The sequence below is a fragment of the Rattus rattus genome, chromosome 11, assembly GCF_011064425.1.
Source record: "Rattus rattus isolate New Zealand chromosome 11, Rrattus_CSIRO_v1, whole genome shotgun sequence".
Taxonomy (NCBI): Eukaryota; Metazoa; Chordata; class Mammalia; order Rodentia; family Muridae; genus Rattus; species Rattus rattus.
Window position 1 is genome coordinate 10,313,455 of NC_046164.1, and position 17,990 is coordinate 10,331,444.

At 47.3% G+C, this 17,990-nt stretch overlaps 1 protein-coding gene across 2 annotated transcripts in view; it reads right to left on the reverse strand.

Moving 5' to 3' along the window:
- Positions 1-5,178: 5,178 nt before the first annotated feature.
- Tmem150c (transmembrane protein 150C) overlaps positions 5,179-17,990 on the reverse strand; it is a 73,197-nt gene continuing 60,385 nt past the window's right edge. For both annotated transcript variants that reach the window (XM_032916217.1, XM_032916216.1), the window contains exons 6-8: positions 13,724-13,851; positions 11,161-11,338; positions 5,179-7,323 (exon numbers count right to left, since the gene is read on the reverse strand). In XM_032916217.1, coding sequence (XP_032772108.1) covers positions 7,115-7,323; positions 11,161-11,338; positions 13,724-13,851 — 515 coding nt within the window. In that variant the 3' untranslated portion in view covers positions 5,179-7,114. The remainder of the gene's footprint in view (positions 7,324-11,160; positions 11,339-13,723; positions 13,852-17,990) is intronic.

Sequence of the window (17,990 nt, forward strand, 5' to 3'; positions counted from 1 at the left end):
CCTTCTCTCGGGGCATGCGTGGGCTTGCTCGACGCAGGACCCTTTTATCCGCTCAGCCATTCCTTTTGTGTTTTATTTTGTTTTTCTGAAGCAGAGTTTCTCTGTGTAGCCTCAGCTGACCTGGAACTTCTCTGTAGACCAGGCTGGACCTGAATTTAGGGATCTACCTGATTCCACCTCCTGAGTGCTGGAATTAAAGGCGTGCACCACCACTGCCATCTCATTTTTTAAAAGGCTATATAAAAAAATACTTAAACGAAATAGCCATGCTTTGTAATTAAGGAAATTGTGTAGTCATTTTGGGGATGCATTGAATAAGAGGCAGAGTCTTGGAGATAGGAAGAGGAAGGGAACAGAAAAATGTTATGTCGATTCCCAGTTTGTCACTGGGAGTTCACGTTGGGCCGTGGGAACGGGATCATTTATAAATAAGAAATCACATTAACAAAAGGCTTCGCTTTGCCTGTTCATTATATCTGTAGACAGGCTCATGGGCAGATGGCTGGAGATTATCCTGTACCAACAGCAGTTAGGAAGGGAATCGAGAGGCAGCCTGGTGTGGTGGCCCATCCCTGTGGCCTCAGAACTTCCCCAGGCCTGGAAGAGAGCCTTCAACTTTAGCAAAGGCCAGCCTGCAGGACATCCACGGCTACGGAGTCTCAAACAGAAACCAGCCAACCCTGACCCTAACCCTGACCCTGACCCTGACCCTAACCCTAACCCTGACCCTGACCCTAACCCAACAAAACCTCAAACCGTCTTTAAGAGGCTGGGGAAGGCTCGTGGTCAAGAGCACTGTCTGCCCTCGCAAAGGACCAGGGTCTGATTCCCAGCATGGTGGCTCACAACCATCTAACTCCAATCCCAGGACATCTGATGCCTTTCCCTGCACCAGGCACGCATGCGGTCCACAGACACACATGCAGTCAGAACACTCACGTGTATAATAGCATTTGGTCTTTTCCTGCTCTCTCTGGAACAGGAAGCTCTTTATGCCTGTGCCCAGCCACATATGTTCGGTTGTTCTCCCTCAATAGCACTGACGTCCACGTTACTGTTTTAGGGAGAGAAATCTCAATCTGATTCTCTAGTCAGTAATTCTGGAGCAGGGAGGTTTGCTGTTTAGGCTGGCCTTGGTGGCTGAGAGTCACTGATGTTTGCAGGGTTCTTTGGCCTTAATGCCAGTGTGGGTTCAGGACAGGCTCTGCCCAGCAGGTGGTGCTGTTTCCCCACAGATGTCTCAAAGGCCCCCCATCCGACAGGAGCCTGGGGGGAGAGCAGAGATGACTGAAGAGTTCATTTCTCTCTGAAAGCCATTGCAGGAGCAGAGGAGTTGGGCAGACTTGTGACGATAATGTCAACCACAGCCCACCCTCTAATCCCTTTTCCCCTTTTGTGTCTAACACATTTTAAAAAACACTTGCCTTTTGGTTAGACACGTTCTAGCAGCACTGTTTAAAGGGGCTTGTTTTCAGATATTCTTTAACTCCTACCAAAAAAAATATTAAATATAAAATGTATCATAGCACAACATGTGTGCCTTGATGTCAACATTTTACTGTCTTCAGTAACATTCGGCAGTAATTTGCAGAGTCTGCCCTGGCGGCTTACAGTTACAGAGGCCAGCCTAGTGTACATAGGGAGTTCCAGGCTAGTAACCAAGGCTATGTACGTGGACTCTCAAAACAAAAACCCAGAGTTCTTGCTAATAGAATGGGTAAAGCTGCCCTCGAGTTCCACTCAGATTTATTCTGTCAAGGTGAGTCCTGAGCTTGACATGAGGAACACATGGCCCCACGGTCAGAAGTGCACATGCTTTACAGATGTTAGGAAACTAAACCGAGATAGCACAGAGTAAGGCATGGGAGGGCGGGGCTTGAGGGTTAGTATTGGCTTGTGTGCGTGTGCATCATGTGTGTATGGGTAGGGGCCAGAAGACGGAGCTCCTAACACTGGAGTTAACGGAGTGGTGGCGAGTGGCGAGCGACCGGATGTAGGTGTGAGGGCAGCAAGTGTTCGCTGCTGCTCTGCCTCTTAAGGTCCCCTGAGGTATTTTGAAAGAAGGAATAAGGCTTTTTACATAACCCAATGGAAGGACGGCTTAGAGGAGGGATAATTAGCGGAACCAGCCCAGGAAGCCCACCGTGGTGAGGTCAGGAACCGCCATGGTTATTACCGTGGCTCACCCGTGAAGCCCGCCAGGCAGTGGAGTACAAGCCCCACTGGTTGCAACTTCTCCAGACACTTGCGTTTTAGTGACCTTGCAGCCAGATCGTTTTTCTTTGTAAGCCCACCACATTTCATCGCGTAATTCCATTCCAGAACCTTCTGTAGGTACGTCTGGGGAACGTTTTCAATTTTGCAGCTCTGCCAATTGCTGCATCTCCTGGGTCCTGTATTGGACTGTTGTAGTGAGGGCTAAGAGTGGCTGGTTTGGGTGTGGTAACATGGGAAACAGTCACGGATGTTTCGGAGGTCTCTAACCACATTGATTGACAGGGCTTGAAAGGGAAACTCCTACGATTTTGCCTGGAGTAACTGGATAGCTGTCGCTATGGAGACAGCGACTCAATGTGTAAAGCAGAAAGCCGACGTAGACAGGGAGACGAGCCCAGAGCCTGAGCCTCTGGCCTGACCTCGGAGCAGCAGACTGAGGTCAGAGCTGATTGACGAAGAAATGCTGTTAAATCCTGGAGTTTTGATTAGGGGAAGAATTAGAGAACCCCGAAGTTTCAACGTTTGAGATCATGCCTCAGAAGGAAGCAGGCCAAGCAGACGAGGAAGAGAGTATGTGTGAACCCTGACCTGACAGTACTGCATGTGAGGTCTACCTTCATTTTAATCTCTCTCTCTCTCTCTAAGATTGCAGTCTGTCTTACTAGGTATTAGACTTTCAGTGTGTGTGGGAGAGGTGGGGGGAAGGGATATATATATATATCCCTTGTCCACCAAGAAAACACCAGGACTTCTCAAAGCCCCAATTCACCAAAGGCCATATTTTTCTGATCTTTCCTAACACGCCTTTCGGCCAAGTCTGTTGTTTGCCCAGCTGTTACCCATCATTCCATTCGACTGTGCTTAATAATACATTTGTCTAACTGTTTCAGCAACTGTCCTGGGTAGCCACCTGGAACTGGCAGAGTTCCAACTTAGGGACAGTAAAGCCTTCACAGCGTTACAGGATCGTCAGACTGGCTGCTGTGGTGGCCCACCAGAACTGCTCCTTGAAATTTGTATGTTCAAGTCCCAACCTAGTACGGCCACGTTTTGGGGTAGGCATGTAGGAAGTCTTTAGACGAAATGAATTGTACTAGCGCCTCTCTGCACTCTGGAGGCTGAGCTGGGAACATCTGAACTCGAGTTCCAGGCCAGCAGGGCTGCACGGTTAGATTCTGTCTGAATAAATGGGTAGGGTTGGTGGCATTATTAGGGGGAGACAGGAGAGTGCTTGGTTTCACCATGTTCTTAGTCCCACGGCTGTCTCATCTCTTCCTCGCCTCCCTGTCTACCTTGTGAGGACACAGTGACAGGGTAGTTAGCACCTATAAGTCAGGAAAAGCCTTCTCCCAGAACTCTAACCATGAGCCGATTCCCCTGCCACTGTTAGTCTGTGTGGCCTCGGGGGCTCTGTTGTCAAGGGCTGGAATTTGCACATTTGCTCCAGGGAAGCCAGCTACCATGCTGTGTGGGAACCCAGAGTCACAGGCCTGCAGAGCAACCCAGGCTCCAGCCAGCCAGCCTCTGCTTCCAGCCTCAGCCTTTCAAGTCAGCGTGCGGAGACCACGGAGCAGAGAAGACACGTCCCAGCAGTGAGCACAGAGTCTGGGAGCCAAGCACTGGTTGTCTGCTGCTGCACCTTATGACCGTGTCCAGCGTCACCATAACTAGGACAGTCATCAAGTGGCCAAGCAGTGACGCTCCTCCCCAGCACAGGCCTGTGCCCCAGTGTGCACTTAGGAATGTCCTCTGAAAGGGCATGCAGTGCTCTTACCCACTGAGCCACCTCTCCAGCCCCTGTGCGTATAATCTTAGCCAATTACACATACTTTATTCATTTTTTCTTTTATCTCGTGCATGTGTCATGGCATACATGTGGAGGTCAGAAAGCTCCCTTACCACGTGGGTCCTGGGAGTTGAACTCAGGTTGTTCAGGTTATCAGTAGGTACCGACTGAGCCACCATGTAGTCACGGTCACCTTGGAACTCACTGTGAACTTACTGGGAGGCCTTTATTGAGACCCCCTCCCGCAAGACCCCTCTGCAGAAGAGGAGGCAGAGAGCGTGAGAGCCAGAGGCGATGATTCCAAAGAAACCTTTGTAGACATCGTAGAGCTGATGGACACAGGAGCTCAGAGAGCCGGTGACAGCACACACAGGACCTGCGTAGGTTCAAACCAGACAACATCCCAGCACTGAGATGGGAAAGCAGGCACACAGTCCTTCCCACCCCTAACCAAGAAGATATTCATAATTGGTGCTTGCTGGGGAGCAAAACCAGCTCCCTCAAATGGAGTGTCACTGGGTAAATCTACAACACAGCTGGGCAGAGCCCATCAACACACACACACAAGTACCGTGTCCTTTTGTGGATTCTTTGTAGTGTCTTATCGGTCTTTTCAGTTTGCTTCGGTTTTAGCTTCTTATTGAGCGAGAAATTGGACACAGAGGTGGGAGAGAGAGCTGGGAGGAATTGGTGGGGAGAAAGAATATGCTAAAACCTTATTGTACGAAAACATTTTCTCAAATAAGATGTTTGGCTTTTGTGTCTATTCCTGGTGTGGAATTCCTAAGTCCATAATAGCAATGTTTTATTCATAATGACTATCTTCTGGTCATATGAATATCAGAACGACCATCTTCTGGTCATACCAGAGTTCATGCTCCTGAGGTAACTTTAGGATGAGGCTGGTCACCAAGTGCTTAGACCTCCAAGCTCCCCCCACTTCCGGGAGGGGTGGCAGCTGTGATGGGGAGCTGGGGGTAGCTTCTAGGAGAGTGGGATGCTCTGAGGGCAGGGGAGCCCCTCCCCTTTACCCACACACCTCTTCTGATTGACTGATCCTGAGTTGTATCCTTCACAATAAGGCAAACATAAAGAACGGGTTCTGCAAGCAAACAGCAAACGTGGACGTGTCTGTGCACCCCCACGAAGAACCGTTAGTGTAAGAAACAAGGAAGTCACTTTTGCATAAAACACCTTTATTAGTGGCCAGAGCCCCGTGAGTAATGTCAGTCTTGGCTTGATTCTGTTACGATGTGCTGTTACATACACTCTTAAGAGAGCAGAGAAGTGCGTCACCCAGAGCTCTTTGACTTGGAAGTGTGTAAAGTAAAACCGTTTGTCCTTTGATAAAAACCTTTAAAATATAAAAATGAAGAGGAGGAAAGAAAAGAAAGGAACCCCAGAGCAGTTTCAAAACTAGCAGACGCCACCCTGGACTATTTACAGTAAGACGCCTTTTTAATAAGAGAATAACTACTCGAGGCTCTTCTCACACCACCGGGGGCTTGGCTCCTTTCCCTGCCCAGTGGTGACAATTTCTCCCTGTCTTCACTCCGAGACTTCTGTCCCTCTGCGTCCACTCTGTCATTTGTCTCTGAATCTCTTTTGCACTCCCTACCTGCACTCATAAACAACAGTAGACGGGTCAGTGGACACTTACTGAGTATTTACTATGTGCTAGGGACTGTGCTGGGGGCAGAGAATTAGATAGAACCACCTTTGACCCCCTCCTTGGGAAGCTACACTTTGGGTTGAATTTGCAAAACAGCGTTTTTGACATTACATTCTGGGGTATCCGAGGCCCCTATAAATTTGGAGATCTTTTTTTTTAAATAGTGCCCTTGGTTGGGGGAGGGGTGCTTGTGCACTTGGCACACTGTTGTTGCCACAGGGATCTAGGATGGCCTTGAACTCCTGCACTTATTAGCTCACTTCTGAACTCTAGCAATATTGCAGCTCTGTGCCGATGCAGTTTGGGGGAGGGCAGTGTTTTTAATTTGCTTCTATAATTTCCAAATTTGAAAAGGCCCCAGTCTTCAAAGTGTAAAGTTTGGCCAATACATGGATGTGAAAGTCTCCCCCAGGTTGGATTTACAACCTCCTCTCTTTCCTCAGAGCCCACAGGCACCTTCATGCCTCCCAACCCCACGCAGATTTCTTTTGTGCTTCTTCGAGAATCTTTTTTTCCTTCAAATATAAACAGCTTGCAGGCATACCCTTTCATACTCGAAAGCAAAACAAGATGCTTGCCTTTGGTCCACACCTTTGACCAGGAGGCCTACACAGACCCATGAGAGTTGCACATAAAGACGAAAAAGCGAGTCATGAGCTATGAAAGTGGAACGGTGCAGGATAACAGCGTGGGTGGAAACATAAGCCACGCCACGCCCTCTCAGCCGGACTCTGGCCAAACGCCGCAGACCGTCCCTGCAAACATTCACGTTTGGAGATCTTCCTCAGGCAGAGTGACTCAAGTCCAGATGTTGGTGGCCGGCTTCTTTCCTGTGCTCTCTCCGTAGAATGCCTCTCTCTCTGGATCCACAGAGCCAACCGCTGAACGGTGCCGAGGACAGCCTGGTGGGAAAGTTCAGCCCGCAGCTCTCCGGCTGCAGTCACAGCTTTAGTGCGGTGTGCATCCAGGCAGATGCTGCTCAGTTTGTCACTCGGTAATATTGGTACCAGATCCACCACTCTCCCATCACGCTCATCTCAAGCGCTTCGGACCCGAGGGCGACTTAGGGAGCTGGCTTGCCTCTCGCTTTACATTCTGCGGGCCTTACTCTGCCGGAGGAAGGGGCCAGGTTGGAAAGGCGAAGAGGATGAGGAGCGCAAGGCCTGCTGGGAGGGCGGGGGCGAGGAGGTGGTCATGCACAAGCTTCTGGCCCGGTCGTGCATGTTTTCAGTGTTGACAGCATGTATTTCCACGCCTGGGGGCGTGTGCTGGTTCAAGAAAGAAATAACCTGCCCCGAAAAGCTCTTTTGTCAGATGTGGCCGTGAGTATGTGTCCGTGTGTGGGAGAAGTGAGGTGATGTGTCAAGTCCTGTGAGTGTGTCCTCCCGGCCCCTCCCCTGTCGCCACACCCACCGCACGCCCAGGGACAAGCTGGTGGGTTACACCTGGTCGGTCTGATACTCAGAGGCTTCTGACAGGCTTTCTGAGAAGCTCAGGAAGTTCTCTTGGTACTCGGAGCACACGATCTCGTAGCGGTAGTGCCGGAACTCCACAGCCAGGGTGCCGAAGTACGCCAGGAAGCACATGACCAGGCCCCACTGCACCCTGGCTGCGTACATGTGGATATCTTGGGCCATGAGGATGAAATCTGGGGCGCAGGAGTCAAGGAAGGTAATCAGACATGACCACGCTAGTCTCCCCATCCCTGGCCAAGCTAACGGTGATGCGACAGGGCTGGCTGAAGGGTGATGTTTGCATGTATTGTTAAATTATGTTGAGCTGTACGCGGTGCTGGGCACGCTTCTAGATGTGTTCACAGACAGTCTCCTGTAACACTCGCAGTGATCCGATCATCACTGACGGTTTTACACAGTCAAGAAACGGAGGCCAAGTGGGGAACTGGCCGGAAGTCACTCTCACAGGCACGAATTGGTGGATTTAGGCAAACTCCTTGGCCACCCACGACTGAACTCCACACCTGCCTGGTTAAATGAGAGAGTAGCAAAAGGACAGCTACCCTGCTGAGCATTCCCGATCCCAGCTGCCACCACACTGTGGGTTCACTCCACAGTGCTCATACCGCCACGGCTCTGCCCTTTTAGGCACATTAAACCAGGTGAGCACGGAAGAAAAGCAATGGGGACGTCCTTAGTGAACCCCAGCACTTGGGAGGTGGAGACCGGAGGACCCAGAGTTCTCGGCTCACCATACTTAGACAGTAGGTTTGAGGTCATCCTGGACTATATGAGAACCTGTCTGAAAACACACACACCACACACACTTGGCCTCTGTCCCTTGACGTGTGTTTGTGTGTATGTGTGTGTCTATGTATATATATGTATATGTATGGGTATCATGTACATGCCTGGTACAGAAGAAGGCATTAGGTCCCCAGGAACTAAAATTATGAATGGTTGTGAGCCACCCTATGCATTCTGGGAACTGAACCCAGGCCCTCTGCAAGAGCAACCTGTGTTCTAACCACTGAGCCATCCTTTCAGCCCCCATGGAATACCCAGATGGTGCCTCAAACCATCCATAATTCTAGTATCAGAGGATGACTCCCTCTTCCTACCTCCAAGGGCACCAGGTACAAAGGTGGTACACATACATACATACATACATACATACATACATACATACATGTAGGCACACATGCAGGCAAAACAATCATACATGTAAAGATAAAATAAATATAAAAATTTTAAACCTCTGGAAAAAAAATCCCAAAACACCAATAAAATGTCAGATGACAGTCCTTTCCCTACATGTGTATGCACCCATATTGAAATATATGTGTGACACATACAGTATGTATGTACACATAGGACCATGCAAATGGGAGTGTGGGAGCTGAGGACAGAGGGAAAGTTCACAGAATGTCTTAGAGAAATAAGAACAGTCTAAGAGCCAGAAACATTTATTCAGAAAGGCAGATATGGCCCCCTGGATATCTGAGGACTTAGGCCTGGGCTCTGTCTTTAATACACAGACCTAACATCTTCAGGGACTTCCCAGAGCAACTATATTCACTGGTTTTGTGTCAACTTGACACAAGCTAGAGTCTTAAGAGAGGAAGGAGCTTCCCTTGAGGAGGTGCCGCCATGAGACCCAGCTGTAAGGCATTTTCTCAATTAGTGATCAAGGGGGGGAGGGCCCAGCCAACGGTGGGTGGTGCCATCCCTGGGCTGGTGGTCCTGGGCTCTATGAGAAAGCAAACTGAGCAAGCCAGGGGAAGCAAGCCAGTAAGTAACATCCCTCCATGGCCTCTGCATCAGCTCCTGCTTCCAGGTTCCTGTCCTGTGTGAGTTCCTGTCCTGACTTCCTTCTGTGATGAACAGCAATGTGGAGGTATAAGGCGAATAAACCCTTCCTTCCCTGACTTGCTTTTTGGTCACAGCAATAGTAACCATGACTTAGGCAGCAGCACGTCCAAGCGTTCAGATGCAACCCAATCAGAAACATTAGCTGTCAGCCCCAAAGTCATCGAAAGTCTGCACATTCTTCTGGCTGAGGGTAGAAAATGTCACCAGGGCTGGATTAACTCATGGGGAAATGGCAGCTTCCATTTCTTTGATCATATTACATCAGGGAGCTACAATCTGTGTGATCCTGGACAAATTAACCTCCCGGTGAATCTCAACCTCTGATCGAAAGAATCAATACATTTCACGCACTTAGAAGGATGCCTGGACAGGGTGAGCACTCAGCAAATACTGGGGATTACTATGACAGGTGTGCAAGTGTTAGCTGTGCGTGACCACTTAGAAATCGTGACTCCCCCTTCTGAGGAGAACCTGTCTGAATAAATACTGGTTATTACAGGATATAGATGAGGCCTGAGTCATTCTTCCCAATTTACTAGGAATAAAGGCCAATTCTTTTCATCCGTTCTGTGTTCTGTGTAACTGATGGGTGGGGGTTTGAATGATAAATACACACCACAGACTCATGTGTTTGAAAACTCCATCCCCACCTGGTGGTTCTGTTTGTAAAAATTACAGAACTATTAGAAGACGGAGCCCTGCTGGGGGGAAGTACGTTGCGGAGTCCAGGCATTGAAGTTCTATAACTTTGCCCTGCTTCCTCATTTGTTTCCTGTGTATGGGTGAAAATGTGAACTGCCTCCTGATCTAACCATTGTGCTCCCCAGTCACGATGGACCCTGTGGATCTGTAAGCTTAAACAAACCATTCATCTCCTAAGGTGCCTTTGGTCAGGGTATTTTGCCACAGCAACCGAAAAGTGACCAACACAGACTGGAATTGGTGGCTTCTATCAGGTCAGGGCTATGTGCTAGCTTACCCGGCTCTCGGACTTGTCTGGGGTTTGAGAGAGTAAGGCAGGCTCTGTCTTTCCCTTCCTCTGCTTGTTGATGACAGGGTACAGTGGAGCCCGAGCCGTTCCTCCCCAGTTTACTGGCTACAGAGTGCAGTTGATCTCCCCCCTGTTCACTAGGAATAAAGGCTGATCTTCCCCTACCTCTTCTTGGTCCCTTCTCCCTTGGTTCAGAGTCTGAGGGGAGAAAGAGAAATGCACAGCACCCCAAGGCCTCAGATGTTTATTCAGGAAAACCACACTTGTAGGCCATCATCCAGTTCCTGAACTTGTTTTCCAGAAAAACGCATAGTCCTGAGAAATACAAACATTTGTTCCCTGCAGTTCATTTTAAGGATAATCGATAACCCAACCCTAGCAAGACTTAAAGTCACAGATACATATTTTTAAGATGGAAAAAAAAAATCACAACACTCTTTTGGATTTCTGTACCATGGATTTCATAAGTGGAATATGTGGCAGGAGATAGAATGCCGGACACCTTTCCCATAGGCTGAAATAATCCTCAGAGAGCAGAGCCTGCCTTTCTTTAAGTTACCCGCCTTTCTTTGGCTCTTTGGTATAAAAATCTGGTCTTGCAGTTTGGTTTTGGGTGTTTTTTTTTGTTTTGTTTTGTTTTATTTTATTTTTGAGACAGGGTCTAACGTGGTCCAGTGTGGCCTTGAACTCACTAAGTAGGCAAGGCTGATCTTAAACCCCCAATTCTCTAGTCTTCACCTTGCAGGTTCTGGGATTACATCTATGCTTCACCAGACCTGACTATTCTTTGTTTGTTTACTTGAAGATTTATTTTTCTGTGTATGATCGAGTCAGTATATATGTATGTGCACCCATAGTGTGCCCAGTATCTGAGGACTGCAGAAAAGGGCACAGCTCGTCCTCTATCTGGAATCACAGACAGCTGTGAGCCACCATTCAGGTGAGGGAATCAAACCCCAGTCCCTGCAAAAGCAGCAAGAGCTCCTGACCACCCAGCCATCTCTGCAGCCCCTGGCTAGCTGTTTTCAAAGAGCACAAACCGATAGTAGCTTCGTTTTGACCCTTTTGGACCTGACCGCTTTCCTACACACCAGGAAGGGCGGTGGTCTTCTGCATATAAAGCTTATCTGGGCTCTACTGTCCCTGACAAAGAACCCTCAAAGGATACACAGGACCACGCAGAGAGTGATGATGGCTGACAAGATGACTCGAGGAATTCCGGCTCTCCGCCCCTCATTTTTGATATTGACTTTGAGTGTCAACGCAGCCTGGATCCAGCAGGTCAGTGTGCCAAACCCAAAGGTCAGGGATGTCCCCACGTTGTGGATTTCTTCATCGTTTGTGAGCTAGGAGACAGAGACGGCACGGGGGGAGGGGGGCTCATTCCAGACACGTAGAGCAGCTATGGGGGCAGAGATGGGGAAAGGTCTTTGGGAGTGGGGCTACAGAGATTAGAAAGGTTGGGCTTCTTGCTCTCTCCAGCCTCTGTGTGTTGGTTCTCCAATGGTTAAAATCAGAGAGGGAGGCAAACTTAAAAAACATTTGTTTAGAAAACCCTGCAGGAGGCCGGGATCTATTTCCTGAATTTATTTTCCAGAAAAAGCTTTTAAGGAAGGGAAATTAAAAAGCTGGAGAATTACATAAAAAAATAAATAAATAAAAAAGGGAAATGTCAAGTTTCTGCAGGCACACATCCCAGATTCTGCTTTTCAGGCCAAAAGAATGAGGGCTGGGATGTGGATGTGTGCTTACTGAGAATCGTCAGTTCTGGCACGGGGAGACTTGATTGGCACACAGCGATACCCTTGGGACAACTGGCTCGTCTTTAGCACAGCCTACTTAATAGGAGTTCTCTGGGTGTTGTTTTCCTAGAGTCATAAAAACTGTAAATTCTGAGTGTTAGCCAGACCCACAGGCCATTACAGAACAACTGTGTCTGAAGACCCATACCCAAGGCTTCTGCAGAGTCCCAACACTGAGTCTCCTCTGGGCCACCTCAGTTGGATGTTAGAGATGTAAAAACTCTCCAAATTATTACGCAGCTGTTGCACAGAAGGGGCCATCACTAAAAACTCCTTATAAAATTATCTGCATTTTAGCTACACATACAGGAAAATGAAATCTGCTCAAGAGACCACTTTTAAACCATGGTGAAATATTATTTTAAAACTTTATACTGCCCCCAGCAATCTTACTGTTTGACAGTGTTGCACCAAATTAATACTACTTTTTTCTTAAGATTTTCCTATTGTTTTTGGTTATAGATCCCCTCCCCTACACTTTGCTAGGAAGCCACTGCCCCCTCCATTATAATTCAAAAGGTATATTTTCAAAATGTACTTAAAATAATGACTTCTCAAGCTATATTTCACTTCTAGGAAATCAGTTTCTCATATTGAACGTAACCCACTCCATTCATTACTCACATGTCACCTGATTTTAGAAATAGGTAACACGGTCACATGGTTCAAACTTTCTCAACGTTGTAAGGCAGCGATGGGAACATTTCTCATCCCATGCGCTAGAGGATTGATCATCTGTTCCCTCAATACTCCAGCAGATAACTAGCAAGGGTGTTCACATTGGGTGCCATCATTCATAGATTTAAACTCTGCCTTTCTCCAAGACAACCCATTTCCGGGATTCTTCTAGGACTTCAGAATGACATATGCACTTCAGTACTCATCAAAGCTCGAAGCCCTGGGGGTGGGTATTAACTTTAAGCCACGCCCCCAACGTCAGCACGCTCAGGCAAGACGGAAGGCCGCCAAGATCTCGGCAGCCATCTTAACGGAGATGCTCTTGACAGTTTATCGTCCTAGGCCATGCACTCTTAAGAGTGCAGCGTTCTGGTTATCCAGCTTGATACGGAATAGGAATGTTCAACAACACATTATGCAAAAATTATTGATTTTTCTGGGTGCCGAGGTGAAGCGTTAAGGAGTAAATGATCCTGGTTCAATGAATCAGCTGGACTAAGGGTGAGAGTGAGAGAGAGAGCTGCAGAGAAACCCACTAGCATGTTTTGGAAAGGACAAAGAGAAGTGTGCAGTAGAATGCCGAGGGTCTTGAGTGCCTCTGCCATTTGGAGTTCACTCAACAGGTCAAGGGAGGAGGATGGGATAAATATATCTCGTTTGCTCACTCACAGTGCAGGGAATGTGGAGCGAAGGGAGGCAGGGAAATTAGCCAACTATTGAAAAAAGCCACTCAGGACAAGAGGAAATGACTCCTCCAGGTGCATGCACGAGGCTTCTGAGTTCTAGGAGGGCAAGTCAGGGTTAACAGATCTTTGTGTTAATCACGGATTCTGGAGAAATTCTTGGCTTTCCATCCTGACTTTCATATAAACTGGTCCCTGTGAAATGCAAGCTTTCATCATATATGCGGGTCAGCATTGAGTTATCTAGAGAAGCACCCTGGGATACAGGGTTGCATTGAAGGAAAGTGTGAGCCGCCCTCTAAAGGAATCCCTGGAGGAGAACCCACGCTAGCTGTGTAAGCCATTTCCCCAGCCATCCTGGTATCCGCCCCTGCAGTTAGCACTCGAGTGTGTGATGGGGATGGGTGTGGAGACCCTGGGGACGGGATGCTGGGCCCAAGTGTCTGTTTGTATCTGGAGTTCATGTAGATGGTATGGGTCATACGGTGGCTATACCTCAGGCTGCAACGATCGAGCCATGAATAATCTTACCAGCGGGTGAGGGAGGCTGAAATGCCAGAGGAAGTACCTGGAAATTACCAAGTAAGGTCATCCCAAAGGACGCCAGACACAGCGCCACCAAACCGCTGATATTCAGCCATGGGTTTAAAACCTTCGGTTTCAGCTGGATGAAGCGCAGAACGGCTACCACGAGGGCTAGGGATGAAACAAATCATAAAATTAAGGTATGTAAACCATAGGCTTAGACAAAGGCCAAAGTCTAAAACCACAGCAAAAAAGTAAGATTCGTTTAAAACTGTTTTTTGAGATACTAGACAGTCCAGGCTGGCCTGGAAATCAGGATGTAGCCCAGGCTATGAAGACCAGGCTGGCCTGGAGCTCAGAATGTAGTCCAGGCTATGCAGTCCAGACTGGCCTTGAACTCAGGATGTAGCCCAGGCTATGCAGTCCAGGCTGGCCTGGAATTCAGGATATAGTCCAGGCTCAAACCCAGGATTCTCCTCCATTAGCTTTCTGAATGCTGGGATTACTGACATGAGCCACTATAGCTGGCTCTCACAGTGCATCTTAAATCTTACCACAAACAACTTTTCTTCATTATTTTTGAGATTATAGAATGCCATTTTCTCCTTCCCTTTCCTTCTTCCAAACCCTTCCATATACACCTACCTGCTGGCTTGCAAACTCACGTGTGGCTTCTTTTTTCAATAATTATTAGATACATATATGTATGCATATGTATGTGTATATGTATGTGCATGTGTATGTGTTTATGTTTACATATATGCACACCCGCAAACACATAAATACAACTTGCTCTGTCTGCGTAATGCTACTTGTCAATATGTTTTCAGGACTGACTCTCTGAGGTCGGATAACCAACTGTGCTCTTCCCTGGGGAAGACTATTTCGCTCCCTCTCAGCACTCCTTGCTTGCCTCTAGTTCTGGACAGACAGACAGACAGTTTTTCAAAGGACCTTTTCATTCGATGCTTAGATTCTTCAGATGCTTTATGATTCTGAACTTTTGGGGACTCAGAGGGGCCCTGAAGCAGCCCTGCACATTTCCCCTGCAGTGACGCAGGGACAGTAGTGTCGCTAACAGGACTTCCTCAGAGCTTTCAAAAGCAAGGTCAGTGAAGCTCAGACTGGGTGGGGCAACAACTGCGGAGACAGCACAAACCAAGAAGACAGGGACAGAGAACATGCCGGCACATGCTGGCCAGTCACCTTCGGCAGTGTTTGAACAGAAAGGCCAGAAGACGTGGGAAAGAGGGCAAGGTTATCACATCTGGAAAAACCACGTTCACTGAAAATTAATTCCTTCAAATGATATCAATCACTTGCTATATAAAGGACACTTTTAAAAAGTGAATTGAAAATATAATGGTAGAATGGGGGTTTAGATTTCAAATCCCACTTCTGTTTGTCTATCATATGTCTATCACCTGTCTATCTATCTATCTATCTATCTATCTATCTATCTATCTATCTATCTATCTATCTATCATCTATCATCTATCTGTCTATCATCTGTCTGTTTGTCTGTCTATCTATCTAATCTTTATATCCCACCTGCAGTCCCCCCTTCTCTTCCCAGTCACCCCCAGACCTCCCTCCCTCCCATCTATTCACTCCTCCTCTGTTTCTCTTCAGAAAACTACAAGCTTCCCGTGGAGATCCAGTAGCCCTGGCATATCAGCATAGCCACTTCCAATAAAGGCCTTGAGGACAATCTGCCCTCAAGTTATTAACCTAAAAGTCACCTTTTTTTATTGCTTATGCAAGATAGTTCTCTGTGTGTGTGTGTGTGCGTGCACACACGTGTGTACATATGCACGAGTGCGTAAAGTTAGTCTGTAAATGAAGAAAGATAATTGGCAATTAACTTTAACTATATCCACATATAAGGGAATGTAGTACCAACTTCCTGTGACTATTCTAATACTATACTTCATCAGGAAAGATGAAATTACCCTATTTGCATAGCAATTAAACTGGAGATTATTTACTAAGGGTTTAACCTTGACTCCAGACCCTCATCTCTCCAGCCATTAGTGGAGAGAAGCCATCCGTCCACATGTTTGTGTTTCCCAAGTTGCTAGGTTTCACTGTGTTGAGCTGTATTATCCAGAGTTCATTTGTAACTCTGAGTACCTCTGACCAGCCATGGGAATAAAACTTGATTCATATCTGGCACATGTCCCAGCTAAGGGCTATGACTGATCAGAGAATAACCAAGTTGACAACAGTCCTACAACCAATATCTCCGGAGGTATACCAGAAGCCTGTTAGTTACAAGGACCATTGTCCTAGAAGTCTATTAGTTACAAAAGCATGGCACTGCATTCGTTGTTAGGATGGGAACAGGAGGAAGGAGATAGGAGAGGACTAATTAGACAGGACTGATAGAGCAGCCTTAGATCAGGATGGACGATGGGCTTAGCACAGCGCCCCTTGGGAACACTTGCCATTTAACACTGTTTGATATCATGGCAGAAGAATCAAACAGACACAGCACAGTTGATCTCTTCTGAAGTCAACTAGTGAAAAGCCTTTTTCCTGGGAACTCTTAAGGGCTTTTAACTTGGTGGGCCTATTGTGCTATAACTTTGACATACACAAACCCAGCATGGTTCCTCACACTGACCTACTGACAGTGTCTTCCTCCCTACCCAACACAGGGACCATGGACCGCTTTAGGCACTATCCACGCCTTGCCTAGAGACGTGGATGTGTTCACCTCCTGCAAACAGGTGCTTCCTATTTGGAATATGGGTGAGAAGTCGCTTTATCATGAACAGAAACCTATATTAGATTATAATAACTTGACCCAGGCTTGACAGTTACATTCCAAACACTAGGCGTTGTCCTTCCTATCCACCAACTCTAGACTAACCAGCTCAGAGGAGACAAGGTCTCCCTTCGAGATAGATCCTAGTTAGAATTTTAGAAAGAAGGAACGAATGAAGATCTGGCTGTGTAAGAGTTTAATCTGTCATTAGTCAAACTGTCTGTTAAAAGAGCTGATTGTCAAGCTACTTTCTGACCTTACAACTTAGAAAATAATGATTTTAGGTGCCCTGCCTGTGCGTATGTGTACCGTACAGATGCAGTACCTACAGGGCTCAGAAGAGGGGCTGTCAGGTGCCCTGGGGATCGGATGGTTGACAACCTTTATGTGGACACTGGGACTTGAACTCCAGTCTTCAGGAAGAGCAGCCAGTGCTCATAACAGCTGAGCCATCCCTCTAGCCCCTAATTGGTTAGTAAATATACTTTTAAGTTCCATTAAAAATTACTGATTTGGGGCCGGTGAGATGGCTTGGGAAGAAGACACTTGCCTGACAACCCGAGTTCAAACCCCAGGGCTTATGCGGTCGGAGAACGCTAACTTCGGAAAGTAGTCATCCGACCTCCACGCACATGTGACTTGTGTAAGCCGCCTCCCCCGCCCTCCAAATAAGATGTAATGAAAGAAATCTGTGTTCGTGTCAACGGTTTTAGAGAACTTTTAAAACCACCCCGCTGCTATTTTGGGTCTACATAAGTTGTTGTTGTCGTTGTTGTGATATGGGAGTCCCCTATCTAATTGTCCTCTCTATTTCAAAAAGACCCCAAATGGAAACACAGATGACTTTTAAAAATGAGATGTTTAAAGACTGATTGGAGTCTTCACGTCGAGAACTCAGAATAACACCTCCCAGTCACAGTGCTCCGCTGGCCTGGCCGACTTCTGTTTTGCTAATTTTACTGTTTAGACATCAGTGATCCCTATTTATGGCTGCAGGAAAGAAAGTCAGCTGGGATGTTTTTGGCTGAGGGAGGGAGGCGGCTGCTGTTAGGTGACTGAAATCATTCACCCTCACATCCTCCGCAGGGCAGAGATAAGGCTCTTTTTAACACATTTGTCTTGGGTCCTTCTCCCCAGCTGAGAGGAAGCATACATTCAGGACAAAGGAGGCCGCTAATTCTGTGAGGAGAATAACTGAGCATTTAATCTTTGATTAGTCTGTCAAAAAGATGAAAGATCTTCGCTAACTCATTTTAATAAATGCCACATGGACTCCCTTTCAGACTAGAAATTACAGCCTCTACGGCTGTCGAAGTCAGCGACTTATAAGCGGTGAAGGCTATATTTTTTAAAGGCGGCTGGAGAGCTTAGAGTAATAGCCTGGGGTCTGCCGGGACGGTCTGGGGAGAAGAAAGCAGCTAGCATATACAATAATAATCTTGAGAGGAAAAACAGGTTCCTCTCCACTCTCAGCTGCTCAGTAAGCGACCGGCTTTGCTCTCACTGAACACTGATCTCAATCGGCTTCACGCCTACCAGA